Source organism: Giraffa tippelskirchi, chromosome 8 (genome assembly GCF_054371585.1).
Source record: "Giraffa tippelskirchi isolate mGirTip1 chromosome 8, T2T-mGirTip1v1.2.pri, whole genome shotgun sequence".
In the NCBI taxonomy this organism is placed as follows: Eukaryota; Metazoa; Chordata; class Mammalia; order Artiodactyla; family Giraffidae; genus Giraffa; species Giraffa tippelskirchi.
This window is the reverse complement of record NC_137282.1, coordinates 50,916,722-50,944,053: the sequence shown is the minus strand read 5'-3', so window position 1 is coordinate 50,944,053 and position 27,332 is coordinate 50,916,722. Positions and strand designations below refer to the sequence as shown.

General features: G+C 45.3%; 1 protein-coding gene across 1 annotated transcript in view; it reads left to right on the top strand.

The window, feature by feature from the left end:
- The window catches only part of TRIO (trio Rho guanine nucleotide exchange factor), a 349,468-nt gene that overhangs the window by 218,147 nt on the left and 103,989 nt on the right, over positions 1-27,332 (top strand). The window contains exons 19-30 of the mRNA XM_081520842.1: positions 1,887-2,001; positions 5,305-5,420; positions 8,711-8,833; positions 15,484-15,678; positions 15,774-15,889; positions 16,724-16,790; positions 17,506-17,615; positions 18,995-19,064; positions 19,683-19,772; positions 21,458-21,550; positions 25,385-25,496; positions 27,073-27,263. Of these exons, the coding sequence (XP_081376968.1) occupies positions 1,887-2,001; positions 5,305-5,420; positions 8,711-8,833; positions 15,484-15,678; positions 15,774-15,889; positions 16,724-16,790; positions 17,506-17,615; positions 18,995-19,064; positions 19,683-19,772; positions 21,458-21,550; positions 25,385-25,496; positions 27,073-27,263 (1,398 nt within the window). The remainder of the gene's footprint in view (positions 1-1,886; positions 2,002-5,304; positions 5,421-8,710; positions 8,834-15,483; positions 15,679-15,773; positions 15,890-16,723; positions 16,791-17,505; positions 17,616-18,994; positions 19,065-19,682; positions 19,773-21,457; positions 21,551-25,384; positions 25,497-27,072; positions 27,264-27,332) is intronic.

Sequence of the window (27,332 nt, the reverse complement as noted above, 5' to 3'; positions counted from 1 at the left end):
TAAAATCCAGCAGTGTTAAAATTTCCCCAGTTGTCCCTTGAATTTGCTTCTATTCCTGGTCTTAATCAAAATCCAGACAAGGTCCATGCATTGATTTGATTGGTATGTCTCTTAAATCTTAGCCTAAACCTATCCTCCCTTTTATTAGCATGTATTAAGTAAAGAAATGAATTATTCATACTGTGGAGTTTCCCTCATCCCGAGTCTGGTGATTGCATCCCGTGGGTCACTTAACAGCATCCGGGATTCGCTCCATTTCTCTTGGCTGGATTGAGGGCCTTGATCAGGTTCTGGTTGAGTGAGTGTGTGGGGTGTGCTTAGGGCACCCGATGGGTGACGCTGTGTATTTCCCATGGCATTGCCTCAGGACACACACCGTCTCCTCCTGCTGTCTCTGTGATCTGAAGGTTTATCAGCGCCCCAGACGCGATCAGCCTGTAGCATCCCTTCTGTACTCCCCATCAGCCTTTCATCCACTGGGGTTAGCGGCCAGCGGTGGTATCACTTCATTAGGAGTTGCCCCAGGGTGGTAGTCTTACTGTTCCTTCTGTCTTGGTTAGATGGAATTATTCCCTCCTCAGCTATTTGGTTACACTAAAATAGAGTTTGGCCAAATAACATGGGGTTTATGCGTGACTGTTTCCCTCTGATGATGATTTTCAGAATAATGAGCTGTTGCCCTGGCAACGTCTGCATATGATCAGTTTGTCCCTTTAGCATCATCGTGGATTTCAACATTTGGTGTGTTTCAGTCTCTCATTTTAATCAGGCGTTTATCTTTTCATATCCTAAACTTGTCCTGCTAGTCAGAGCCCCTTCCAGTCAGGCTGGCTCGGATGTCCTTTTGACATGACCCTAGCGGTCTTCATGGCTCCCTTGCTGTTTGACATGACAGCTTATTTCAATCTGATCAGTAGAGGCTCATGATGTATTTTTCTCATAAAAAAAGGTACCGCAGCCCCTGACAAGGCCTCGGAACAGTGCCTAGCCCATTGATGACGAGCATCCCTCACGCCCAGGTTGTGGGCTCTCAGTACGGTTCACTTACAGGAGGGACACGGAGCTCCTTCAGGAAAAGATTGACTCCAAATCTGGGCTGGGCAATGGGCAAGATGTTTCCCTTTCTAATATAATTAAGGGATTTTTTTCCCCTCTGAACCATTTTGATTTATATTTATCGCTCTTCTATTAAATAAAACTTCAACATATTAATGAAATTACTTACTTGACTTCTAAACACGTGCTGTCAGTTGTCTGTTACTGCAGTAAACCCGTATAAAAAACCACCGTGCAGTTAAGTGGCTAAACCAAAGAGTTACAGGCTAAGACCTGACGGCTAAGTGCATTTACTCCCACTGATTGAAGGGTCATCTGTGGCTGCCTCCGTCTCCAGTGGGCAGGCTGAGTAGGTACAGCAGAGACACGGAGCCGGCATGACTCGAGAGCTGAAAATACGCACTGTCTGCCCTCTGCAGAATGCCCAGCACGGTTTAGCCCGGCCCTCCGACTCTATCGAGTTTCTCCCAGGGCTGCGATCAAGGTATTGGCCAGGGACGCAGTCACCTTAAGGCTAATTTGGGAAGAAAGGCTTCCCTTCCTCTCTGGCTGCAGCCCAGTGGTCACCCTAGTCCCTGGCCACCTGGACCTCGCCACAGGGCAGCTTTCAACATAGCAGCTGGTTTCATCGCAGCAAGGGTTCCAAGACTGAGATTTTGTTGTTGTTTTTTTTGATTGCAATGGGATTCAGCCTATGTATTCTCCAGACTGCAAATTGGCCGGATGGACGCTTTATATGTACAATAGAGCCGCGTGCCCCCGTCAGTGGTGTACACCGAAGACATGTCTGGGTGAACCCCGTAAACACGTTCCTCTGCTTTGTTCCTTAGGCTTGCACGCTTGCCAGGAGGAATGCGGACGTCTTCCTGAAGTACCTGCACAGGAACAGCGTGAACATGCCAGGCATGGTGACACACATCAAAGCCCCCGAGCAGCAAGTGAAAAGTGAGTACGTAGGGCTCGGCTGATGGGTTAGCTGACAGTGTGTGCTCCAAAATCTTCTCCAGGGCTTTGTAAGTGAGCCGACAGTGTACGCTGAGTACGTAGGGCTCGGCTGACAGGCGAGTTGACAATGTACACTCCAAAATCTTCTCCAGGGCTTCGTTTTATCTTTAAAATTTTTCTTGGTGTTTTTATTTTTTTTTCAGTTATGAAAGTATGACATCACATTTATAGGAGACTTGGAAGACACAGAACTAAGTTACATATAGTTCCACTATCTATTACAATTTTTTAAGTAGATAATTAAGAGTTTTAGTTGGGGTTTCAATATCAAACTCTCAAAAATTTATAGAATGAAAATACAGAGAAGTAGAAGGATATAGTAGACCTGAAAAGCACTCTGCACCAATTTAGTGCAATTAATATTTATACAATTTTCACACAACAGTAGGATACAAATTCTATTCAAGTTCCCATAGACTATAAACTAGGAGACACTGGAACATATGCAGGGACATAAAACAAGGGGCAAGAATTTCATGGTCTAAAGGTATTGAAGTCATACAGAGTCTGTTCTTTTATCACTGTGGAATTATGTTAGAAATCAGTATCAAAAGATATTTGAAAGAACCCACATGTTTTCAAGTGCAGTATGACATTTACCAAGAGAGGTCTTTGACTTAGCCACTGAAAGCCTCAATAAAGTTAGAAGACTGAAAAAACACAGAGGGTGATTGCAGAGAAGAAAGCATGTAAATGAGAAACTAATGTCAAAATGAGAAATTAATATCAAAGATACTTTAAAAACCGTACATATTTGGAAATTAAATGTCCACTAGGGTTTCATTTTAAATGTCTTTTTTAATATCATTTTTTAATATCATTTTAAGATAACTTTTAATATAAGTTGTCTTACTTTAGTAAGAAAATATTTAATAAACATAGTTTTATAATTTATCGAGTCAAGTTGAGGGAGAAAATGCAACATGTTCAAGATATTTATTAGCATTGACTATTTTATTCAAAGTAAGTGAAAATATGAATCAGGGAGAAAAATGAAAACCAGAATTATCTCCAGGCAAATTATTTTTAAAAGTTTAAATCACAAAAATTATATACCCATTTCATTGCTGCACTGTGTTACCAGTATTATACACTTAAAGCATTGTTAGTAAAAGCAAATTGCAAAAGAATGTTATATAGATGGGTACTCTTTGAGTTTAAAAATCTATGAAAACCATATACACGCATTCGTAAATGTATCGAAAAAGACCTGGGAGCAATTATACTAGATTGTAGGTAGGATTGAGACAAGTGGAAGTTAAGGCTACTGATAATTTTTAAGCCATAGAATTCCAGTTTACTATTTTGCAATAAAAATGCGTTCAAGTGATATATCACTTTCAACTTAATCATAATTGTTTTTACAAGTTTAATTGGAATGACGTGGAAATGGTCCTCAGGAAATGATGAGAGTTGTTTAAAACTATTGATACTCAAGCTTTATTCTGTCAGCTTCCATCCTCACCCAAGCCTCAGCACCGCCTCAGGCAGAGGCTATAGAAATAATAGACTAGAAAAGACTTAGAGCCATTTCACTTTAAGTGGTAGGTTAGTTTTTTGACAGGCTTCAAATTCAGTCCTAATTAATTTCACTAAACTAGTTCACTTTTTCAAGTGAAGAGACTGTAACAGGACCAGCCACCGAGCTGCGGGTCCATGAGGCTCACAGGGTCCTGCTTCTCACAGCACTGAGCTGTGAGGAACTCGGTAAATGTTTGTGGAAAAGTTGTTTTCCAAATTTTCCAATAAAGTTATATTCCAGGTACCACTTACTTGATTTGCAATTCCAGTTGGGGAATCTTTTTCTAAAAACGTTGTTTTTTTTTTTAAATCTGTTTACTTTGTAAACTTCCCTAGTAAAAACAGACTCACTGTAAAGGATTTTTAAAGTGTACAGACGTATATAAATTACCTAGTTCCTTTTCCACTGGTAACCTCTGTGAGGACCTTTGTGCATCCCTTCCGTGTGTGTAAATGGACACATGAAGAGAGATATAAACATGTTTAGCTTCAACTCACCCATCTGGGTTTTTAGTTTTTGTGGTTTTTTGTTTGTTTGTTTGTTTTTAAATCACAATGGGACTATATTCCCCTGCAATTTTCTTCTTTCACTTAGTAATAATCTTACTCTGTATCATAATTTAGAAATTGGCTCTGTTGTTTTTCATGTCCAGCACTGTACTGATTCTGTAATTGATTTAACCTGACTCCTAATTGATGGCCTCTTACATTGCTGCCAGTTTTTGCAAACAGCACCTCGGTGTGTGTGCATCTTTGTACAGGTCGTGTTGAGAGCTTGTGTCAACACCGTATCTGAAAGATAAATTCCTGGTGCAAGGGCGTGTACACATCGGTGTCATTACCTGTCACCCGTTACCATCTGCAGGGTCTGCACTCCATTTCCCGCCCTCAGAAATACACATACGCAGGTTTCCTCTGTCCCTCCAGCCCTGGGCAGCGTGGTCCTCGCCAGGAAAATGGCAACAACTGATCCCATTGCTTGAGTGAGACGAAATGTGTGTCCATATTTTTAGTTGGCCACAATCATTTCATAAAATCACAACCTTCCTGTTGGTATGCTTTGCTCGTTTTGCCAACAGGCTTTTCATATTTTTCCCATTCACTAGTCAGTAAATTAGATCTGTGTCTCATATGTTCCCAGTGGTTTTTCTGGGCTCTTAATCTGTGTAATATTTTTACATACACACAGTTGTATTTGATCATGACAATTTTATTCTCATGTAATCAGGTTGTTGTCGTACGTTTTCCTTTCTAGCTTCGTGCTTCTCAACTTCACGTCCTTTTCTCTCCTAAGAGTTTGGTTTTGGTTTTAGCACCCATCATTTTCTTCTACTGTGCCACCATTTTGATGGCTGCTTTTGATGCCTGCTGAAGTTCCTTCTACGGGAACGTTCTCATGGTCCAGCACAGGGTACCTAATACCAGTGTTTCCCCAGGCATCCTCAGATTTCCCCAGCAAGGGGCGCAGTCGCTACCCCACCGTCCCCGCCGACCTGAGGGATTAGAGGCCAACTCAGTGTCCAGTGACCTCAGTCTTAAGAGTGAGCTGGAGCGGCCTGGACAGGCGTGTGAAGAAGACTGGGCAGGCAGGCAGTGTGGCTCAGTATCTGATGATCTGCAGTGGCATTTGCATTTAAAAATCTCTAAATAAAAATGACTGTCATTTCCTGGGTGTTAATTGATTGCGGGTGCCGCCGTGCGGCTTTCTCATTGCTCTCTCAGATATCTTGAACGAGCTCTTCCAGCGGGAGAACAGGGTATTGCACTACTGGACCATGAGAAAGCGGCGGCTGGATCAGTGCCAGCAGTACGTGGTCTTCGAGCGAAGCGCCAAGCAGGTCAGTCACCCCACGGCCTCTGGCCCCTCCTTCCCGCGCTCAAGCTGCCGTCATCAGATGGGCGGGCAGCTGCTGGCCCCGCAGCGAGTGGCAGACCAGACACCACTCTGCCTCGCCCTTTACTTAAGTTCGTGGCAGGGAAACCCCACGGCCTCGTGCACATGTGTCCCTCGGTGATTTTGGCCTCAATGAGCGTGCCATTCAGCCCTGCCCAGCAGTCACCATCATGATGATTTAAGTCACTGGAAAATAATACAGGGGGCAGCTTTTTACGTTGCTGTGTTTACATTTTCAAGATACAAAGTTTGCTCTTCAGATAAATGGAGCTAAAGTTAAGAACTGTGGCAGCATTTCTCAGAATTCAGTAGAGTCCAAAAACTCTGCCGTGCCTTTGGTTAAGGCAGAGACATCGAGAGGGTGCGTTTGCCGTGTCCCCCCCTCAGAAGTCATTTTGGGATCAAGGCCTTCAGCCCCAATGGTCATTCGTGGAGGTCATTTTAGGGAAAGTCTGCCTGATTGTAACTCGAATGGGAAGATTCCCGTCACTTCTCTTTGGCCTTAATAGTCGCATAAGAATCCGTGAACTGTTAGTGCAGAGTCTGGACGGTCAGGGGGCGGGGAGGAGGAGGCTTTTCTCAGAACCCCGTGAGCCGTCTCAGTCCCCGGGGCCACCTCAGGGCTGCTGGGCCCCAGGGACCGTGCCGGACCTGCACTGTCTGCTCCATCCGCCTGGAAACCTGACGCGGGCCTGACCCAGAGTGGGCGTCTGATCACGGAAGGATTGTTTTTCTCCGCACAGGTTTCCCTCTTGGGGAACAGACTCTGTTTAATCTGGTGAATGCCAGTCTCTCACTGTGGGGCCTGCTGCCCAGGACTGCTTGGCATCCTAGGGCAGGAGCAGGATTCAGGGTCCCCGGATCTGGCGCCCTGACCTGGCCTTTCCCTCATCTTGACTGACTCTCCAAGATGCAGTGATCATATGCCGAGCAAGGACAGCAAGCAGTAGTATTTTTTAGTGTTTAAAGTCCACTTTCTTAAAATCTTTAAAAAGAGAATCCAACCATATTTCAGATTTATAGGGACCTGATTTGATTTCTAATTAGAGACGGTTTTATCATCTTCTCTCACACGTCTTTCTTATCTCTCTGTTGAAGACAAGGAGTCATTCAGAGACAGAGAACAGTGTTGTAAATAATTCCCTTGACAAAGAGAAATAATGGAATGCACTGCTGCTGTTTCCTAAAATCAGCTCATTTGCTGAAAATTTAAGATCATTCAGTTTTTGCCGTGACAGAGGATGACTGTCAGCCCTGCGGCCCTGTCGAGCTGGGCTCTGTTCTATCCAGTAACAGCAGACTCGCAGGAAATACGGAGCGTGTAGGACACGCTGGTCTTGGTGGCCCCTGGCCGGCTCGAGGGTTCAGGACGGCACCCTGGGGTTCCGGGTGGGCCTGTGGCCTGACCCCCCGCTCTGCTCCGCGCCCCTCGGGGCTCCACACTGCTCCTCCTTCCCTTATCTCCACCCCTGCAAGTTGGCGTTCAGTTCAGGGCTTGTTCTTGTTTCTCTTTCCTCTCTCCTTATCGCGCACTGTTGGTATCTCCCAGCCCTGACCTCCCATTTCTGGTGTCCAGATTTAGAGACCCCACCTCCCTCCTGGCCTGTCTCCACTGTAGCCTTAACCAAAGCTGAAGTGGACCCGAGGCTCCCCGCGTGCCGTGTCCCCCCGTGTCTTCCCTGATTCCTGCCTTCCCCTCATCTTCCCATCCCCACCCGTTCATCGGGGCCCTCTGCCCTCCCCTCCCTGCCTCTGAGCCAGCTCGGGAACCAGCCCAGCTGTGTTCCGTCTACACTTCTGCTTTCTCGCCAATCCCTTTTCCATGCGGCAGCCCCGTGCACTTTGAGACCAAAGACCCAGGCCCTGTGACCCCCAAGGACCCTCCAGCCTCCCCCTGCCCAGAGCCCTTCCCCCCAGCCCAGCTCTTCTCAGCCCAGGAGTCCCTCCAGGTCACAAGGACAAGGCTCCAGCTCTCCCATCATGAGCACCCCGCTCAGCACCTGCCTGCGTGTTAGCCACTCAGGCACCACTCCCTCTGTGAGCACAGCCATTGGGAACCTTTGAGGGAACTGACCTCCATGACTTTCTGCCTTGATTCAGTGTCAGCATTGCTTTCTAGGTGGAATAACCATACTCCAGCAAAACAAAAGTAAATTCTCAGCCAGGATGCTGCATGGAAGGTCTTCTGGGTTGTAGCTTTCTTTTCACTTTTTTCTTTTAAAAAATAAAAGTGTTTCATGTCAATGTATGGCAAAACAAATACAATATTGTAAAGTTAAAAAATAGATAAATAAACTAATTTAAAATAAAAAAATCCAGCTTGAAAAAAAAATAAATAAAAGTGTTAATAGAGACAGTGATGTTTCTGTTCCTAGACCAGCAAATCACACTGGACCCAGAGATTATGAGGGCAGATTTGAAAGCATTTTTGCTTTTATATGTCTTTTCTATCGTGTTCCATTTTTAGATGCATATGTTTAGCAAGTTTGATTTCATTTGCGATATATACCCATAGAAGGGGAAAAACTGCTTCCGTCTAAAAACACGAACAAGTGAGTAGGAGTTAGAATGTATCCTTCTGTTGCAGCCTGAGCCTGGCCAGCCCCCCTCTCCCCAAGGCGGGGTCATCTCTCTCCTCCATCCAGGAGGTTAAGCCTCGCCCAGAGCATCTTACACGTAATGAGGAGGCTCCTCTGTGGGAGCCCCCAGAAGGCAAATGGGTGCAGCACGAGGACCCACTGAAGGCAGGAACAGGAAGCAAGGCCTCAAGTTGCACCTTTGAACGTTGGGCCTTTGCGCCTGCTTTCTTTTCTTTCTTTCTTTTTCTTTTTTTATTAATTAGAACTCCCCAGGAAGGTTCTCAAGTCCCATGACATGAATGTCAGTGTTCAGCAACTCACCGGGGTCTCCGACCTCACCCACGCGCTCTCAATACTCTTGAGGAAGGATGTTCACTGCGCTCTCACCGTTCTTTAGGTCCAAGGTCGTAAGAAACTTGAACTTGTTAGGCCTTGTGGATGCCCAAGTGACACGATCCCATTTTTCTAGAATGTCAACTTTTTCTTCTCCTTCTGGAAGGAAGATACGCACTTGAGACGCTCGTCTCTCTCTGAGGGAGCGTTTCTAGCTGCGGGCCAGCCCGGGCCTGCGGATGTTTACATGAGACGCTGGGGACCCAGGCCTTGCTTCACTGCCGCTGAGCCCTGAACTCTCTCCCACTCCTCCGGCGTCTAGGCTCTGGAGTGGATCCACGACAGCGGGGAGTTCTACCTCTCCACCCACACCTCCACGGGCTCGAGCATCCAGCACACCCAGGAGCTGCTGAAGGAGCATGAGGAGTTCCAGATCACTGCCAAGGTGAGTGCACGGTGGCCCCAGGCCCAAGTGGCTGCCGGGTGTTCCCCAGATAACCTCGAACCACGTGTGTGTGCACGCTCAGTCATGTCCGACTCTGCAACCCCACAGACTGTAGCCCGCCAGGCTCCTCTGTCCATGGGATTCTCCAGGTAAGAATTCTGGAATGGATAGCCATTTCCTTCTCCAGGGGATCTTCCCGACCCAGGGATCGAACCCAGGTCTCCTGCATCGCAGGTGAATTCTTTACCATCTGAGCCACCAGGGAATCCTATTTTGTATAAATAAGATCTTTCTTTAAAATATCGTTGAAGACGTACCTTATAAAATGGAGGAATGGGGTGAGCCAGAGGGGCTGTTAGACCTTAATTTAGGGATAATTCTGAGCCCTTTTCACATTGTCCCCACCCATACCTTCATTTCTGTTTCCTCTTGTTCCTCTGATTTCTGGAAAGCCCCACACCTCCTTTATTTTTTCTTGTTTCTTGGTCCTTTTTGTTATTCTTCTCTTATTTTCATTCTGTTTTATTTTCCAAGGTATTTTCCAAGTACTTGCTATTTTTATGGGACGCTGGTGTTCCCAGCTTGACTTAGGTGGATCCCGTGGGTGTTTCCTTTCCTTGTCTTGAGCAGTGAAAACTGTTACAGTAGCATCACGCCTGGACACAGGAGCATCATGCCTGGCTGTCCAGTCCTGAAGCTGTTTGGGTTTGATGGTTGGCACAGTTTACGTCAGTTGCTATTCATAGGTTTACACTACTGGAGGCATTTTCACTTTCCTGCAGAATTAATTACATCTCTATGGCATACACAGCGCATATGACTATGAATTTTTAAGCAAATACGTAAGAATTTACACATTGGCATGAATATTTTCTCAATACATATTTGCAGGGCTAATTCCTTTTTTTAACCTCAAAAACATTTTTGAGGTTTTTAGGCTTATCTTCTCAACTGGTGGTATTTTTGTTTTTCAGAGTTTTGAATATGCATTCTCTGTACTGTTTTCAGAAGCACCTCTGTTTTTGATGATTTTAAGGTTTTAGAAAAAGTCGGAAATAAGTTCAAATTTAAGAGTAGAAAATCAGTGGTCAAGTTGGGTAACAATTTTGGTTAAAGAGTAGTTTTCCTATAAGGTAAGAAGATTGATTTTCTCTAGTGGCCCTTAACTTGGCTTTGAGAACATATCAATGGGGAATTTTTAAATCATTTAGGATGACAATAGCTACTTTGTATCATGTCGATTTGTACTTTTTCATGCTTTCTGTAGCAATTTCTGACTCTTCCTGGTAATCTTCCCTGGGCACTGCTCCCCTGGCGCCTGCCCCCACCGCAGGCTGTAAATTCATTTTTTCGTTCAGCCTCTAGATGCTGGGCTGTGGGAACCCACAGTCCAGTGGGGCTCGGCGGGGAGCCTTGGTGTTCGGTGAGGGGTTACACCCAGAGGGGCCACAGGTGCCCCGAGGGGGCCCCCGCCTGCTCAGTTGAGGGGAGCTGGCCTTTGCTGCCTCTGCAGGTAAGCATCACGTCTTTTCCTTCCCTTCCTCTAGCTCCAGCACAGCTTTGGCTGTGTAGTTGTTATTTTTTGTTAGTAATTGGATAATAAATACAGTTATTGTGTGCATTTGATGATTTATATTTGTTTCTTGAGTGTCCTTTGGTTATAAAGATACAAAGAAAATGCTTAAGATACCTCTCAAGTAGATTGAAGTTTTGCTCCTTTGCCCCAACTTAGATTCCCGTGAATGCTCCGCTCTGCCGGCCACATGTGCAGCCACACAGCCGCTCTGCACGACTCGGGGGGGACGTGCCCTGCACACGGGGGCTGCGAATGGCACTGTCGAGGACTGAGCAGCATGGCAGCTTTGTGCCACCGGTAGAGGCTGTACAAAGGGACTTTCCCATTGTTCCTTAATTTTCCTTTTCCTCAAACTTGGCTTGTGGTTTTTGGAAGAATGAGCAATAAGGGCGTGTTTTTGCCTCCTATTTTGTAGAAAAAAAGAAAATAAACATCTAAAATCATGGGTGAAATTTGACCTTTCTGTTTTCCAAATAGACAGAGCTGTTTCTTTTATTGGGTATACTGAATTCATTTTGCTAAGAGGAGCTGATGGATTTTGAAAAGAGCAGCTCTCACTTTTTATTTTTTCTTTGGTTTCTGGCTACTTTTCTTTTTCATCAGAAAACTCCTGCTCTGGTGCTGCATCATTTAGTTTTTTGTGTTGCATTGAGGCCCTTGCTCACCTTCTGTCCCCCTCTGTCTTACTGTTTCCTAAGAAGTCATTTTTCTCTTGTTACGTAGAGAAACCTTTTTCTTGCTCTGACATGACATCTTCCAATCCAGAGTAGTTACATAATTAGTATCTAACGTTTTCAGGCGTTAATGGAAATAAAGCCTCTCCTCACCGTCTGATTAAGGTTCACCTTGATTCCTTGGCAACTCAAGGCAGTAATTTCTCAAAATGCTTTGCACGTACCACCTGCATCCAGGCCCTGGGTGTTTACTTAGAAGCAGATTTCGGTCCTCACCAGACACCGCACATACTGACCTGGTCTCACCGGGAGTGAGACCTGACACAGAGCATCTCTAACCAGCTCCCCAGGTGGTTTTTATGCACGCTGGCATTTGAGACCCGCTGCCTTAGGCTGACCTTCACAATCTTGTCACCTTCTCCCCATATAACTCGCTGATCGCCAGCGTCTCCTGTGCCAAATACCTTCTTTGACCAGACAATGTACAAGACCATTGAATCTGCATCATTTCTGGGTTTCTGATCGCCTGAGAACACCATGAATAAGGCTCTTTTGAGTTTGTGGACTTAAGCATTCGGTCTGCCTTTATTTTTCTCCAATTCCTTGATTATGCCTAAAGATGAAGTTGTTCGAATTATAGTGTTTGTACACTTTAAAAACAAAAATCTGCTTTCATAAAAATCTCTTTACACAAGCAAGGAGGCTGCTGTGTCCTGCTGGGGAAGGAGAAGCAGACTTGTTAGAAGAGGCGCCAGGTGCTCAGCAGTGCTGATCATATGCATTTACGCAAAAAAATGAAAGGGAGAAAACAACACGTCTACTACAAGCACTTGTTAGTATGTAATAAAATGTCCGGCATCATGCACACAAAGCTGATACTGGCAACAGGTGTATGTGGAGTGAGAAGACTTCACTTTGTGTCCTTTTGTGTCCTTTGAATTTTGAGTTCTGTGAATTCAAATACACTTTGAATGTATACAAATTCAAATATAATTCAAATACAAAACATAAATGCATTTAAAAAGTACCAATTAAAATAAAAATACAGTATTATAAAAGGTTCATGGATTAGCAGATTCATTCTATTTAGTTTGATCACACCATTCATTCATTCAACAATTATTTCTTGAGCCCCTACTGGGTTCCAAGAGCTGCTCTCTGTGCTGAGCTCATGGATTGCATGTTCTGACTGGAGAAGCCAGCAGTAACATGATGAATAAGTACAATTATATGCACACATGTTAAATAGTAAGAGCAAAAGACAGTCATGGGGACGAGGGTTGCCATCTTTGATAGGCCATGGCAGATTTCATCAAGAAGCTTTTGACTCTGTGATTAGCATTTTTTGTGTAAATGAAGTTTATACATGGAAGATTTATAGATCTACCAGGCTTTGCCTGTGGGAAATCTTCTGGTCTGCATTGATTTCACATAATCAGAATCAGCCTATTGGTGTCACATACAGACAACTAGTCTGTTTTGTGATGTATTTTTGACATATATGAAAATCTTCCTTTGGTTTCTTGGTGGTTTTTGTTTTGCATTTTAATGTAGGCAAATTGTCTCTTTTTATCTTTACTTCTATGTCCCCACCACTTAAAACATGAAACCACTTTCTTAACCCCTTAAATATACACAGTTGGCCTTTAGACAACACGGGTTTGAATCGTGTGGGTCCACTTATACTCAGATTTCTTTTGACAAGTAAGTACTACAGTAGTGCGTGATCCCAGTGAAGCCTAGGATGTGGACCACTTTGGGGCGGTGGTGTGAGAAGCGAGGTAGGAGGCAGTGCCCAAACCCCTGAAATGTTCAAGGATAAGCTGTTTGCAGTGCCCTCCACTGATGTCATTCATGACCATGGAAAAGGAATGCTTAAATGGAGGTAAAACACCTTTCCTACACTTTTCAGAAGGTTGGAAAACCTCCTGTAGGCAACTTGATTTTTAAAAAATCCTGCATCAGTCGTGTTAATTCTCTCTGATATTAAAATTTACTAATGTTTCTAATTTAAATCCCATTTGGAATTTATGCTTCTAGGTCTGAAGCTTTGACTTCTTACTTCCTTGGTATATAATTAGGCTTGTCTTAACCAGAGAGGTATCGTGCTAATAACAAGTCAGAAGGTTTGTTTGACAGATATTTTCCTTTGAGCTCACTCTACATGAGTTCATTTCCGCACAAGATGAAGGCCCCAGAAACTTTTAGAATGTTGTCAGTTTTGCTCAGTTTCTCTAATAAACAGCTTTTATGTAATTCACAATAGTGATTTTTTTTTTCCACAGAGACAGTAATGTCCCTTGAGTTTGCTTTTCATGTGGGTTTTTTTTTTTTATATTACATATTCATGCCAGTTAAAAGGAACTACTACGCCCATTAAAGTTACAGGTGTATATACACTTGCATAAAGGCCCTAATGTTAATTTATTATCTCAATAAATATTTGGTAAATGTCCACCATGTACCAGACACAGAGAAGGCGTGTGAGATATTAATGAGCATAACAAGCAAATGTCCCTGACTGCTGGTGGGTACATTCTAACCAGTAGAGAGACAGTGATCTTAACAAGTCAGTTATACCTCCTTGGAGGCTGATGCTACTGGGCAGAGCAGAGCAGTTGGGGAGAAGGTGCCTGGGGCAATTTTAAGGGAGTCAGGGAGGACAGTTAAGAATGGCCTTTATTTGAGCAAAGACATGAAGGAACCACAGAGCTGTCCAGGGGACCAGCTTTCCAGGCCAAAGGGGCCCTGGTGCACAGAACTGAAGGCCGGCAGGCCTGGAGGGACATTGGGCAAGTTGGACCCTGTGGGAGAGCCCATAGGAGGCCCAGGGGGTTCGTGTAGAGTCTAAGGATGTTGACAGCTGGCTCTGCAGGCTGCCTAGTTAATTCTGCTCAAAACTTTTATTGTACAAGCTGAGATAGTTTATCCAGGTTTTGAACCCTGACCTTCTTCCTTTGGGGAATTTTTAAAGTCAACTTCCTGAATGGTAGGCTTTCACCAGAAAATCTTTATGACTAACTGAGAAAAGCAAGGTTCCATAGCAGAAGAGTAACTGGAGTCATTTGAAATGCCAGTGGGAATGTTGAAGGAAGCTGAAGCAGTGATAATAAATGAAGTGATAACAACGAAGGATATGAGTCTAGTGATAATAATAAGTGAAATAGCAAATGCAATGGATGTGACAGAAAATCTGTTGAAAAATCAGATTTGAGTTATTGCCATGTCTGTATATGTGTTTACGTATATACATATATATAATATATGTGTGTATGTATGCTTGGTCATGTCTGACTCTTTGCAACCCCATGGACTGTAGCCCACCAGGCTCCTCGGTCCATGGGATTTCCCAGGAAAGAATACTGGAGTGTGTTTTCTTCTCCAGGGGCTCTTCCTGATTCAGGGATTGAACCTACATCTGTTGCGTCTCCTGCATTGGCAGGCAGATTCTTTACCACTAACCCACCAGCGAAGCCTATGTTATATATACAGAGAGAGAGAAGGGAGGGAGAGTGCTTGTTTTCTGGTTATCCTTAACTTTAAAAAGGAAAAGTTATCCTTCACTTAAAGATCTTTCCTATGTGCACATGGAAAGTGAAAAAGTGAAAGTTAGTCGCTTAGTCGTGTCCACCTCTTTGTGACCCTATGGACTGTAGCCCGACAGGCTCCTCTGTCAATGGAATTCTCCAGGCCAGAAGACTGGAGTGGGTTGCCACTTCCTTCTCCAAATGTGTATATAAAATGAAATAAATTTATTTTGGAGAGTTTTTGAATGGGGAGCAAGTTTAAAATACCTCTGTGAAGACAGCTTCCCTGGTGGTGACGACTCTTGCGTATCTCCTGAAAATTAAGAAGAAATGAGCGTGTGGACAGACGCTTCTTCAGGGGCTTGGTTAGGTGCCTGTGGGGTGGGGGAGGCGCCTTGGCCACACCGGCCTCAGGAAAACGAAAATCTCCAACGGCCGCTGCCCTGAACAGGCCTTCAGTCTAACTGGGGACGTAGACTAGAGAAGTATGAGGCGAGGGTGTCTGTGCCCAGTACCCACGGCCTTCGCGAGAGGAGGGTCGTGGACCGCAGACACCACCCCGAGCCCATCTCCGCTTGCTCAGTCTGCAGAGTCTGGGCGTCTACCAGATGAAGAGCTATCCAAACAGAGCCCAGACTTTTCCTTCGAGGTCGTGAAAATGCCGTTCGTTGAGGAAAGAGCCGAGCCCGGGGAGCCAGTCTGGGGACAGGGAGGTGAATTGGTGTGGACTTGGGATTTCAGTCTAAGTTTCTTTCCCCAGCAGTTGTTTTCCTGTCCAGAGCTCAGAGAGTCGTAGGCCAGTTGCCACTGTTTCTGGCTGCCGGCAGTTGGACTCATTTGCTTCACAATACTTTTCCTGTTGTTCTTTTGCAGCAAACCAAAGAGAGAGTGAAGCTATTGATACAGCTGGCTGACGGCTTTTGTGAAAAGGGGCATGCCCATGCGGCAGAGATAAAAAAATGTGTCACTGCCGTGGATAAGAGGTACAGAGACTTCTCTCTGCGGATGGAGAAATACAGGACCTCTTTGGAGAAAGCCCTTGGGATTTCTTCAGATTCCAACAAATCGGTAAATTGCTTTGTGCCAGTGGGATAAATTACGTGTCTTCATGTCCTGCTTGTTGATTTAATTAACAGAGGTGCGCTGCCTCCCTTATTCCACAGAGCAAAAGTCTTCAGCTGGATATCGTTCCGGCCAGTATCCCCGGCTCAGAGGTGAAACTCCGAGACGCTGCCCATGAACTTAACGAGGAAAAGCGGAAATCTGCCCGCAGAAAAGAGTAAGCTAGCCTCGAAGAACCCGTCAGGATTCGCTGAGGAAGTGAAGGAAATGTCACTTGGACAAGCATGCTTGCTTCTCCGTGTGCTCTGAAACCAAATGGCATTAATCCTTCTCGTTGCTCTGAATGTGCTTATTTTTCACAGCAAAAAAGACCACTGGGTCCACGGCCCCCTTATCAGCTGATTCGGAAACAGTGTCTTGTTGTTTTTAACCTGGTGCCCCCGTTTCACGGGGTTAACAACGTGCTCTACCACCACTTGTCATCAGTAGGTCATGAGTGGTAATACTGGGGAGGAGAAATTAATGATACAAGTGCTGAAGTTTGGAAGTTACCAATTAGTGAACTCTACTGAGAATTAATAGAGACCAAAGATGGCTCTAAACCAGTGGTTCTCAGTTGGGGCTAGCTTTGTCCCCCCAGAGGGACATTGGGCAGTATGTGGAGACATTTGGGTTGTCAACATGTGGGGCGGGGGAAGCGCTACTGGCATCTTGGGGGCAGAGACCAGGGGTGCTGTTCAGTGTCCTGTAGTGTCCAGGCCAGCCCCCAGCAAAGCATTGTCCAGCCCTAAACATCAACACTGCTAAGTTGAGACACCCTGATCACTGGGTACCACAGCAAAATTTTTTCCAAAATGTTTTTTTTTCTTTGACCTGGTGACTGGGCACTGTTATTCTTCTACCCATTCTTGTTTTAATCTTCCAGAACACATCACTGGCTAATGCTTTTAAAATTACCTTATTATTCCATAAACCCTAAAAGTGAATAGTTAAAATAAGCCTGTATCCTGGCTGTAGATTAAACTGGTCCCTTGTCTTCCTCCACTTTAAGGTTCATAATGGCTGAGCTAATTCAAACTGAAAAGGCTTACGTAAGAGACCTCCGGGAGTGTATGGATGTAAGTAAGTTTTTTTGCTTGTTTGTTTAGATGAAAAGTATATACAGTCTTGCTGTTTATTCTTGTACATGCTCAGTCACTTCAGTCGTGTCCAACTCTTTGCGACCCAATGGACTGTAGCCCGCCAGGCTCCTCGGTCCTTGGGAGATGGCCAGGGCTGTTTATTCTTACCTATTTAATTCTTAAACTGGTCACCTGTCTTGTTGTTATTTTTGAGATTGGATGTGTGCACAGACAGCCCTCCATGCATGTTTCTGCACTTCTCTGAAGTTCCAGGCGTATTTTCGCTCGTTACAGAGATGATAACAGCACTAATCCCCTCGTTTCATTTATCACATGATGGCCTGGCTGACATTCTCTCTGTAGAATTTTACAGCAGCTTCAGAGAGACACGCCTACCAATTACGACCAGCCGCTGATGCTCCGTAGTTTAACGAATCTCCCTTGTACTTTGAGGAGCAGCTTACTCCCCAGATTTGAAGCTGGGAGTACATTTAGAGCCAAAAAGAATAGACAGTATGCTCAAATATTAATAGCAACTGAGGTTTGTCTTAGTAATAGTTTCTCATGTTGTTTTGTAAGAGGTTCCATTCTTAAGATACATTTTTAGTTAGACATTAACTCTGGGTGTGTGTTGACGGAGGGCAGGAGTAGCCGTTTCTTGGAGATGTGCTCTGGGTTTTTGTCCAACCCTCTCTGTTTCCCTCCCGGCCAGACCTACCTGTGGGAAATGACCAGCGGCGTGGAGGAGATCCCCCCGGGCATTGTGAACAAAGAGCTCATCATCTTCGGGAACATGCAGGAGATCTACGAGTTTCACAATAAGTGAGTGGCTTCATCTTTAGGGATCCTGTTAGCGACTCTGGGAGTCTAGGTACTGTGCGAAGGGCCATGACAAATGCAAGTTTCCAGTCGCATACACACAGATTCCAGGGATTCTGTGGGAATTTGCAGGAAGTCTGCCAGTCTCGCCTCAAGGACAGACATTCTCAAGACTGTTTTTAACAGACACTCAGCTTTCTATTTGAATTCACTCTTTATAGAAATGAGATTCAGAAAGCCGGAAGCTGTTTTGTAGGCACACTCGCTGCTCTCGAGCCGTATCATCAGCTGCCCCATCAGTTGCTTCTTAGGGTTCAAAGAAAGGACTGCCCTTCATGGGCTGCTGGCTGATGTTTTTGGCCTTTCCTAATAAGAAGGAGGAAGGAACTGAGGACAGAACAGATGTGTACTGTGACCAAAGTAAAGTGCACTTGCCACTGGCCAGAGGAGGCACGTGGTTTTATTGATAAGGTCAAAAAAGGAGGAAGAAAAGAAAAGGCAGCAGCAGCATCTTTAGGTGGAGTCTGTGCAGCCTAAATCGCCCGAGAAAAATGGTGCTGGACCAGAGCTGGTGGGGTCTTCCTCGCTTCTCTACCCGCCCCCCCCCACCCCCAGCAAAGACACAAAGACCTAACTGGTTTCTCTGGACTGAGTACCCCCTAAATTGTATCCTTTGCTACTAAACATATTGGGCTTCCCAGGTGGCACTAGAGGTAAAGAACTCGCCTGCCAATGCAGGAGACATAAGAGAAGCAGCTTTGATCCCTGGGTCAGGAAGATCCCCTGGAGAAGGGCATGGCAACCCACTCCAGTATTCTTGCCTGGAGAATCTCCATGGAAAGAGGAGCCTGGCGGGCTACAGTCCTGGGGGTTGCAAAGAGTCAGACACAATGGAAGTGACTTAGCATGCAGCCTCCGAACAGCTGGGGTAATGTCTCTACTGGAAAGTATCTGAAAGTGAAAGTCGCTCAGTCGTGTCTGACTCTTTGTGACCCCATTGACTATACAGTCCATGGAATTCTCCAGGCTGGAATACTGGTGTGGGTAGCCTTTCCCTTCTCCAGGGCATCTTCCCAACCCAGGCATCCTGCATCACGGGCAGATTCTTTACCAGCTGAGCCACAAGGGAAGCCCGGAAAGTACCTGAAGGCTAAACTAATTAATTGTATGAAAGTCACAGTAACTTACCCAGTTCATAGCTCTTGCTGCACATCTTGTTAAACTAAAATCTAAACGATACAGTTTTCACTGCTTTTGATTAAAATGATGTAATTCAGATGTTGCCTGAATTCATGGTAAGCTTGGTTTCATTCCTGGCATATCTCACTCGTAAAATGCTTTAGGACACCTTAATAACATAATACTGTTTTTACTCTCTGCAGCATATTCCTAAAAGAGCTGGAAAAATATGAGCAGTTGCCAGAGGACGTGGGACATTGCTTTGTAACCTGGGTAATGAAACCTCAGCAGCTTGTTCTGTCACTACTGTTTGGTGGCTTTGAAGGGACGTTAGAAGGAACATTGTCCACTTCTCAAATGGCACCCTTTTCTCCTGGTGTCTGCAGATAGAAAAGCAGTCTTTACCCCCAAAGAATTACATTCTCCAACTAGTTATTACTGTGGAACTAGCTTTTCATCGGCAGTAGTGCTGGCTTGATATAGAAGGTTGAGTGAATATACCAGGGCTCTGCATGGCCTTGGGGATTCCTATGTAACCATGAGTGCCCAGCCCTGTCAAAGGGGGATTGTCCAGTCAGGAGGGAGGGAGGCAGGCAAGTGACCTGGTGACCAGGCCCTGCCATCTAACTGTGACACTCAGGTTTGCATGCACTGTTGTAGGAAGAGAGGCTGGGGCTCCGTCCTGACTCGCTGGGCCAGGGGAGGTTTCTGGATGTGTGTCCTATTGTGGGACATGTTTCTTATTTTAATATCTTTCTTTAGAAAGTTTCTTAAATTGGAGGCTTGAATTTCATTTACACACCCAGCTTCTTTTCTACATAAAAAGTTTGTCGTAATTTGACTTATTGCCATTTGAACGGAATACTACTCTAATTTTCTTTTTGTTTATAGGCAGACAAGTTTCAGATGTATGTCACGTATTGCAAAAATAAGCCTGATTCTACTCAGCTGATATTAGAGCATGCAGGATCCTACTTTGATGTAAGTAAGAGATTATTAAAAAAAAAAGCTGTGGTATTTTCTAAGTTGCTTGTGGTATATGTTAAATGTAGGGTGACTCATAACTTTCACCTAATTAGTATGATATCATTTTTATCTATCAGATTTAAAATGGAGTATTCTTATACTTATGTTTTTAAAATATTTTTCTATAGTACTGTAAGCTGTATATACTATAAAAATTTCAGATTGTAATATGCACATGTATATTATATGTCATTACTTACAATTTGTGTACACTCACTAATTTTTTATGTGTAATGTTGTATATAGGAGTATAAACAATGAAACTAAGCATCTTTTCTCTGTAAAACAAAAATAATTTTGAATATTTTTTAATCACTTATTTTTCCCATTGCAATTTCATGATGGAAATTAATAAATTTCCAAAAGCAGCCTACCAGTAAAATTTTACAAATGGCACTGTAACAACTCAGACCATTGGGAGGTTCATTAATTATATTCTCATGGGTGTAAACACAGTTCATTTTTTTTGGAAAGACTTTCCAGAGGTTATTTAGAACAAAAAAAGATGGAGTCTTATGATACATAAAGTGATTGGGGGGTTTCCAGAACATAGTCAGATGTGCCAAATACATTTTGATTAAAGATAAGGTACTTTTGAATGTTAGATGTAATTTGGTGTGTGAGTCTACGAGGTTATTAGACTTGTTCCCATGCTCGCGTTTGTACATGGCCACCTGTGATCATCTGCTTTTCTCTGAAAGTCTGGGAAATTAGAGTAAACTTTAGCTCCTGTCTTTGAAGTAGAGCCCTGGCTGTAGATGGCCCTCTCTTAGTTGTCATTCTCATGACCAGTAGTTACATGTCTCTGGCTGGGTGAATAGTAAGCCAGTTCTCAGCCCAGGGTGGCCCTTTCTTTCCAGTATTTCACATGACCCTGGGTCTTGGCCGTTGTGGAGCCCACCACCATGGCCCTGTGCAGTTAGAATTATTTAAGCCCTAAGAAGCAATGAGAGCGTGTGGCACACATAATGTTTGGAATCAAAGTCATTTAAAAACCCTGCGCCCTAAGGAGGAAGCCAAGAGCTAAGAGATTGCAAATACGGTAGGTTGTTGTGAAAAATGAGAGCAAATAAGAGAGAGTTCCTTATAGTGCGGGTGGCCTCCAGGAGAGGGCCAGGAGGTGGTCTGTGATGAGGGCCGGGATGTGGTCTGTGACGGGGGTGAGAGAGTTCCTTACAGTGAGGGTGGCCTCCAGGAGAGGGCCGGGAGGTGGTCTGTGACGAGGGTGCACACGTGGCTGGAGCTTCAGGAGCTGTAGCCAGAGAGTCTGACCACTGGGAGGGCACAGTGATGGCCATGAGTACGGGCACAGCGACAGCCCAGGGGGGCGGGCACAGTGATGGCCCACGGGGGCGGGGCACAGGGACGGCCATGGGGTGCGGTCCCGGGAGTGGTCGGCCTCCCTGCTTGACCTCTGCACATGAAGGCTTGTAGTGCAGGAGAGACACTGTGTCTTCAGGGCTCAAAGTGATGATTGAGACTTGTTATTTTTATGTTGAGTTTATTAGAAGAAGCAATAGTGATTTCTATATTTACAGAAAAAGTAGTTTGTGTGATTTCATTATGGGGGTAAATAATGTAAATTTTTAGTTACTCCTGTCTAACCTCCCAGTGGTGTGTGTATTCTTTTTTGAATACAGGAAATACAGCAGCGGCATGGATTAGCCAATTCCATCTCCTCCTACCTTATTAAACCGGTTCAGCGAATAACAAAGTATCAGCTCCTTTTAAAAGTATGTATGAAGCATCTTCAACCTGTAAAATTTTACACATTGTGCGTTACCATTTTGACATTCTTTTATTTATATAAAGAACACTGAGTTTTTGAAATAACACCTAGCAAATTAATTTTATTTTTTAATTCATTGCCTTTTTTTGCCCTGACTGATTTCTCAGTGTATCAGGTAAGAGTATATTTCATAATTATGCACCTGAACTTTGCTGACTGACCCTAGTCCCTAACATAAAATTGAGAAAGGAAAGAGAAATTAACAATTCTGGGTGATTTAGTGCCATTGCTACGATTTCTGTCAAACCGACCTTGCTGTTTTTTGGTTACAAATGATTATAATTAAAATTGCACTTGTAAAAACCAAATAATAATTAGTTTTGACAATAGAATGGTTAAAAAAAAAAACCTTAGAATTTGTAGTAAGAGATGTTACAGAATTTATTGTATTTAATCAACATTTTCTTGACTACAAGAAAAATAATTCACAACTTCCATCTCATGTTTACCCCACCGTTTCCTTAGCTGGTGAATGTTGCTAAGCATTAGAAACTACCCACCACCCATTTATCCCAGTAAGAATGTCTCATGAACCCGATTATGTTCCCAGTTCAGTCCTAACACAATAGGAGATCTTGTAATTTTTCTGGATATAAAAGAGATACAGAAGATGAAGTTTTGAATTTCCAAAATGCTTATTGACTTTTTTGTTGTTGTTAATTAAAAAAAAAAAATCTAGAGGCAGTAAAAAGGGGCTACATTCTTTTGTGACAGGACCCCATTATGTCATTCTCCTATCAGAATGCTCTTCTGCGCTTTCAGAATGTCAAAGTCCCATTAGGGGATTTTATGACCACCATAGCAGAAATATGTGGTTGCTAAATGTGCAAGAGAAGTCAGGAGGCTAAGTTGTTTATATTCACAGTTGCCCTCTGATTACTAATTCTGCAAAGGCAGTTTACCTCTTAGTGTCCTCAAGATTGATGGCTTTTGTTTTTCACATGTGGTTCTAGTAAAGATCTCTGCCTCAGTGACCTCACATCTAGTCATTCACTATTAAGCTGCTGCTTTAATTTATAAACCTGACTTGATTCTGCCCAGGGGTTCTTCCACTGAGCAATCATGAGCTATGCTGAGCTCCCCAAAGAGGGGGGTTTTCAGCCTCAGCACATGGCAGTTTTCAAGCCCTTAGTGCCAAGTGGCTCAGAATAAGAGGTGCACACATCTGGCCATGAGAACAGGGGTCTGTTGGGCAGCTGCCTTGCCCTCAACCAGAGGTCCCCAACCTCCAGGATCTACTGGCTGATGATCTGAGGTGGAGCTGATGTAATGATCACAGGAATAAAGTGCACAATAAATGCAGTGTGCTTGAATCATTCCGAAACCATTCTTCTCGCCCTGCCCCCCGACTCTCGTCCATGGAAAAAGTGTCTTCCACAAAATCGGTCCCTGGTGCCAAAAAGGATGGGGACCACTGCCCTAGACCCTCCAGGGTGCGGCTAAAGCCAACTGCAGTGCCACATCCCTCTTGCTGAACACCATGACACAGAAAGCTGTTGCTAGTGGAGGTGATGGAATTCCAGCTGAGCTATTTCAAATCCTGAAAGATGATGCTGTGAAAGTGCTGCACTCAGTATGCCAGCAAATTTGGAAAACTCAGCAGTGGCCACAGGACTGGAAAAGGTCAGTTTTCATTCCAATCCCAAAGAAAGGCAATGCCAAAGAATGCTCAAACTACCGCACAATTGCACTCATCTCACGCTAGTAAAGTAATGCTCAAAATTCTCCAAGCCAGGCTTCAGCAGTACGTGAACTGTGAACTTCCAGATGTTCAAGCCGGTTTTAGAAAAGGCAGAGGAACCAGAGATCAAATTGCCAACATCCTCTGCATCATCGAAAAAGCAAGAGAGTTCCAGAAAAACATCTATTTCTGCTTTATTGACTATGCCAAAGCCTTTGACTGTGTGGATCACAATAAACTGTGAAAAATTCTGAAAGAGATGGGAATACCAGACCACCTGATCTGCCTCTTGAGAAATCTGTATGCAGGTCAGGAAGCAACAGTTGGAACTGGACATGGAACAACAGACTGGTTCCAAATAGGAAAAGGAGTACGTCAAGGCTGTACATTGTCGTCCTGCTTATTTAACTTATATGCAGAGTATATCATGAGAAACGCTGGGCTGGAAGAAACACAAGCTGGAATCAAAATTGCTGGGAGAAATATCAATAACCTCAGATATGCAGATGACACCACCCTAGTGGCAGAAAGTGAAGAGGAACTAAAAAGCCTCTTGATGAAAGTGAGAGAGGAGAGTGAAAAAGTTGGCTTAAAGCTCAACATTCAGAAAACTAAGATCATGGCATCTGGTCCTATCACTTCATGGGAAATGGATGGGGAAACAGTGGAAACAGTGTCAGACTTTATTTTTTGGGGCTCCAAAATCACTGCTGATGGTGACTGCAGCCATGAAATTAAAAGACCCTTACTCCTTGGAAGGAAAGTTATGACCAACCTAGATAGCATATTAAAAAGCAGAGACATTACTTTGCCAACAAAGGTCCATCTAGTCAAGGCTATGGTTTTTCCAATGGTCATGTACTGATGTGAGAGTTGGACGGTGAAGAAAGCTGAGCACCGAAGAATTGATGCTTTTGAACTGTGGTGTTGGAGAAGACTCTTGAGAGTCCCTTGGACTGCAAGAAGATCCAACCAGTCCATCCTAAAGGAGATCAATCCTGGGTGTTCATTGGAAGGACTGATGTTGAAGCTAAAACTCCAATACTTTGGCCACCTGATGCAAAGAGTTGACTCATTGGAAAAGACCCTGATGCTGGGAAGGATTGGGGGCAGGAGGAGAAGGGGACGACACAGGATGAGATGGCTGGATGGCATCACCGACTCGATGGACACGAGTTTGGGTAAACTCCAGGAGTTGGTGATGGACAGGCAGGCCTGGCGTGCTGCAGCTCATGGGGTCACAAAGAGTCGGACACGACGGAGTGACTAAACTGAACAGTCATTAATACACTGGTGAGGAAATACCTTGGCCCCCACTAGAATGTGACTCTGTGGTCCCTGCTGTCACTCATCTAAGACAACTATTCTGCTATGTAGATCTGAAATGTTATTTGCCCGAGGAGGCATCCTGCAGTCATTAGAGCTTTCTGAACATCCCAGTGCAGAGAAATGTTTCCCTACAGACACCTGCACAGCCATGCAGTTCCTGCTGGAGACGGGGCAGCCCCAGAGCAGAGGGACATTATGTGTGTGTTATTGGCTCAGTTATGTCTGACTCTGCAGTCCCATGGGCTGAGCCCGCCAGGGACCTCTGTCCATGGGATTATCCAGGCAAGAGCAAGGGTGGAGTAGGGTGACGTTCCTTTCTCCAGGGGATCTTCCCCACCCAGCGATCAAACCTGGGTCTCCTGCATTGCAGGCAGATAGAGCTCAGGATCGTGCTGGATCCTGTGGCCAGCAGAGTAGAACTCGCTCGACTCCAACTTGACCTTCGAGCGTAACCTCTTGGTAGCTGTGCTTTGCTACCCTGATTAAATTGTTTGTCATTTTTGAGGCTCAGTGGTACACTAAATTCATCTTCAACTATGACTGCATTTGGTTTCCTCTGAAGCTTAAGAAACATCCTGACTTGAGTAGGACAAACCCTTCCATCCACTGGCTAAAGAGGCAGTTCAGGTTTATCCTGCGTTCCCTTATGAGAATCTCTGCCCAGTTGACCACATCTGTTCTTACCGCGAACATGTGAATTTTCACGAACTCTGTGATGTCTGTGAAGACCTCCTTAGCAGAGCATCTTGTGGTCTTGGTCTCCCACAGGAGCTGCTCACATGCTGCGAGGAGGGGAAGGGGGAGATCAAGGACGGGCTGGAGGTGATGCTCAGCGTGCCCAAGCGGGCCAATGACGCCATGCACCTCAGCATGCTGGAAGGTAGGCCCCCCGCCCTGCCGACACTGCCCCTCCGAGCTCAGTTAGGAGTCACCAGTGGAGGCGCAGGGCCTTCTCTTTCCAAGAATTGGTCTCATTGCTTCCCTCGAGGCGCTCGTGACATGCTTCCCCCTCATTACAAACCCGTCCGTGGCCACTCCACTCTGCACTCCAGGAGCACCCGGTCTCTGTGGTAGATGGACAGGTGGAAGAATAGGTCAACTCACCCCCCAGGATTGCACAGTCCCTCCAGGGCTCATGTCCTCCCCATCTCTCCATCCACTGCATCACTGTTGGAGCCTTGCAAGAAGTAGGTACCTCCTCCCTGCCCGTGCAGCCGAGCCAGGGATGCAGCGTGGTCAAGAGAGAATCAGATAAATATGCTTAATTAAACATTATCATCACGAGTATAATTTCCCTGACTGCTTCTAAGAAAGCTCTTTCTGTGTAATAGCTTAAACTCCTATTGTCAGGTTACTCGAGTTATTTTAAGCAGTACTCCTGCCCCAAAGCTTGTGCTGGCCTGTGTCGTCACCGTCTGCCGCACTGAACAGTTTTACCCGTGAGGACAGAGGCACTCCTGTTTGTTGCACAGACACCCCGTCCCCCCAGACTCAGAGGCCAAGCCAGAGTGCCTTTCTTTCTCTGATGTAAAATCCTGAGCGGGTGGGCAGCCCTCATGTGGTCACCAGGGACTCAGGCTCTGGCTGGCCGGTCTCTCCACTCCTCGGGTGTTGTTCTGGGTGGCCAGGGGTGCAGGGTGTGCCAAGGCCCGGTTCACCTCCCGTCTAGCAGGCAGCGGGGGCGGGGCCCAGCGCTCGGGGCAGACCCTCGCGGTCTCCCCCCGCAGCCCAGGCGTGAGTGGGCGTGGCTGTGGCTGCCCCGGCCCAGCGGATGCTGGGAGATGCAGGCTGGCTTGAGCGGCCACGGAGACGGAGGGACTTCTGGTTAGAGAGGGCGGGAGATCACCAGCCGCCCCTGCCCGGCGTCCACCACGCCACGAAGAGACAGCAGCGGCGAGAGCCAGCCCGTGCCCAGAGCGCCGTTGACTCACTAGAAGGGTTTTGTGTCTAAAGGAGAGAGAACTCCTCAGGGAACCGGGGATGTCTCCCAGAAGGAAGGCCAGATGAGGGCGTGGAAGAAACGCTGGGACTGCAAGGGCAGTCCGGGAAGGACGTTCTGGGCTAAAGAAGCAGAGGGTCGGGAGGTAGAATGGAAGTTGGGGGGTGGAGTGGGCCGGGGTCAGTGAGCCACCCTGGGTGGAGCAGGCTTTTGTGTGCAAAGCTGGGAGGGACACTGAGGGACAGGGTGCTTAAAGCAGATCTCAGATGGTGAAGGAGAGGACTTGCAGAAGAAGGCTGCATGTGTTTTGAACGGGGGGTGGAATACATGCAAGGCTGTATTCTGGGAAGAATTATCCTCTGTCAGTGCTAGGGGGACTGGAGCCCGAGTCCCGGATGGGAAACTCTCATCTGGGATTTAATTGACGGGCCTCTTAGAATCGTTTAAGCAGCAATAACACGGTCTCCTGCATCGTGTATTTCCTTTCAGTTGACTATGCCTTTTCTTCACGTCCTAGGGTTCGACGAGAACATTGAGTCTCAGGGAGAGCTGATCCTGCAGGAATCCTTCCAAGTGTGGGACCCTAAAACCTTAATCCGAAAGGGCCGTGAGCGGCACCTCTTCCTGTTTGAGATGTCCTTGGTGTTTAGTAAAGAAGTAAAAGATTCCAGTGGCAGAAGCAAGTACCTTTATAAAAGCAAATTGTTTGTAAGTACAGGCCTTCAGAATTGTAAGTTTAAAGGTGACACGATTGCCGTTTTTTTATGGGTAGAGAAA